This window comes from Montipora foliosa, chromosome 3 (genome assembly GCF_036669935.1).
Source record: "Montipora foliosa isolate CH-2021 chromosome 3, ASM3666993v2, whole genome shotgun sequence".
In the NCBI taxonomy this organism is placed as follows: domain Eukaryota; kingdom Metazoa; phylum Cnidaria; class Anthozoa; order Scleractinia; family Acroporidae; genus Montipora; species Montipora foliosa.
Window position 1 is genome coordinate 41,560,339 of NC_090871.1, and position 2,500 is coordinate 41,562,838.

At 40.0% G+C, this 2,500-nt stretch overlaps 1 protein-coding gene across 1 annotated transcript in view; it reads left to right on the plus strand.

The window, feature by feature from the left end:
* The window catches only part of LOC137997438 (RISC-loading complex subunit tarbp2-like), a 10,628-nt gene that overhangs the window by 3,269 nt on the left and 4,859 nt on the right, over positions 1-2,500 (plus strand). The window contains exon 2 of the mRNA XM_068843451.1: positions 1-54. This exon is cut by the window's left edge and continues 306 nt beyond it. Within this exon, the coding sequence (XP_068699552.1) occupies positions 1-54 (54 nt within the window). The remainder of the gene's footprint in view (positions 55-2,500) is intronic.

Genomic DNA, 2,500 nt, shown 5'->3' on the forward strand with positions numbered 1-2,500 from the left:
AGGGTGGCTTTAAACAAGCTCAAAGAATCACAACTATATGCTGACTATGTCAATGTAAGTAATTCGCATTAGTGTTGACTGCAAAGTACATGTAGATCAGTTTTTAAATGTAAGGTTCATACTGCAATCTGGTTGACAATTACATTTAGTTTAATGCAGGGGCTTTTTTGTTTTCATTCCTGCTCAACCCACTCAGTAAAAATCCAGAGAAAGGTTCTGACAACTTTTGTATGTTTTTCCAACACTGAATTCCTCCTAGAACTTGCCTAGGGGACTGTTTTCTGATCTGAATTTCAACCCAGTACCATACAAACGTACATGTACTTTATAAATAAGCAATTTGGTGACCTCCTGCCTCATTTATTTATTTATTTAACAATTCACCAACCATTGTAAGAATAATAGGGTAGCATGATGGTGGTAGGGGGGAACTCAATTCCCTTTCTAAGACTACCCTCCTTGCGCACTCACATATGTGCACAACGCCCATCACATGCACACACACAGACACAAATGAATAAACTCTACAATCTTGGACAAATTAATTGGAACATTGAAACCACCCCTCCCCCCAAAATCAGTGATGTAAAAATGGCGCATTTTGGCCTTCACGCACCTTCATCCTTGATTTGGGGGAGAGAGGGCATTTCTGTTCCATTTTATTCTGTCCAATATTGTCTATGAGCCCCTGCTTGGCGTTACCAGTAGTATATGGGGTAATCACGACACGAAATCTGCTCTTCGCTCAAAACATTACATCATCCGAATACCTGAGAGTTAGCAGGAGACCTATAAAATGAGAACATAAATTGCAAACAAAAAAGAGAATAAAACTATTGGGGAAAAAAAAAAAGAAAGAAATCGGATGTAACGAGGATTCGAACCTTCTACCACAGATTATCTACCCCATCCAACTATCCAACCTACCCACATTCTACGCTTTAGACTTTGCATCCGTGCACCAACCATACCGAATATGCAAACTTGTTGAATTTTCAAGAACTGCATTTGCGCTCCCTTAAATTTGTTGGCGATATTTACCTAATCTATCTTCTGATTTTTCCACGCTGAAAAATAGAGCATGATTTACGTTCACAAAAGTGTTGATGGGTACGATTTGCGGGCTAACAGCAACGAATTTTGTCGATTTTTCACGATTTTGTCGTCTGGCCAGAAAGGTGACAGAACAGATTGACTCTTTTTTCCATTGCTTGTTAACCGTGCTTAACCGTTGAAAAGCGTCTCAAAACAGACGTTAATCGTATAAAAAGTCTCTTGAATCGTGCCTTAAACGTATTAATGTCATGTAAAACCACTCAAGTGCTCTACAAAGCTTTAAAAGCGCTACTTTAATGCTTGAGTCTTTTGCCATTGCTTCGTTTAATCTCGGCGATGCGACCCTACATAGACCCTATAGTTTTATCGATTAACTCCCCAGAAATGCTTTCAGAGTAAGATCAGTAGTGAGCTTGAGAACTTTAACTCTTACTTTTGTTTCCTCGGGTATTCCTTTTCTCGATGGCATTTTTTTCGTCAATTCTACGTAGAGTTATACCCTTATTCTTGATCGTACTGGCAAATTTTCATTTTAGGTTTGGCTTTTTTATACGCTCCGCTTCTATTAAAATATCTTCCATGTAGTATCTCAACATAGCAACACTAGCGACGAGCGTGACTGCGTCAGAGGCCAGTGGTTTCGGATGATTAATGTGTTGACATATGACCTCTTAATTGACCAAATCTTGAATTTGTGACGTCATACCCTCCTTAGACAATCTTGGACAAATTAAATGGAACATTGAGACCACCCCTCCCCCCAAAATCAGTGATGGAAAAATGGCGCGTTTTGGCCTTCACGCACCTTCATCCTTGATTTGGGGGAGAGGGGGCATTTCTGTTTCATTTTATTCTGTCCAAGATTGTAGGACTAGTAAGGATGATTACATAATTTGAGAGTGTAAAATGTTTGAGTAATGAAGATTTAAAAGACTGAAGACTACATTGTAGGTGAGGACATCACATGAGCTCCAGTCACTAATATAATATAACATTCAAAGGAAGAAAACTTGGAATAATTAGTTGGACAGGTTTTGTCCTTATCGTGGAATCATGGTTACATCTTGTGGGGTGCGACCAATAAAATCAAAACAGACGTAACTGATTAGAGTGTAAGGTGAAGTGCTAGTTTTCTATCCTATATGAACCATGTGAGCGTTAGCCCTACTAATGGAAATGGGCCCACACAAGGACAGAGGAAAACTCTGACCAGGGTGGGAATTGAACCCACGACCTTCGGGTTAGATCACCGCTGCTCTACCGACTGAGCTACAAGGTCAGACGGGAGCAGGTCGTGGGAACTGAAGATGTTAAAGTCACGGCAATGAAGATGTACAAGTACAAGGAAGGATTACGCGATGGCCGTGTAGCACTTATACTTGAACAGGCTTAACTGATTAGAGTGTAATGTGAAGTGCTAGTTTTCTACCCCATATGAACCATG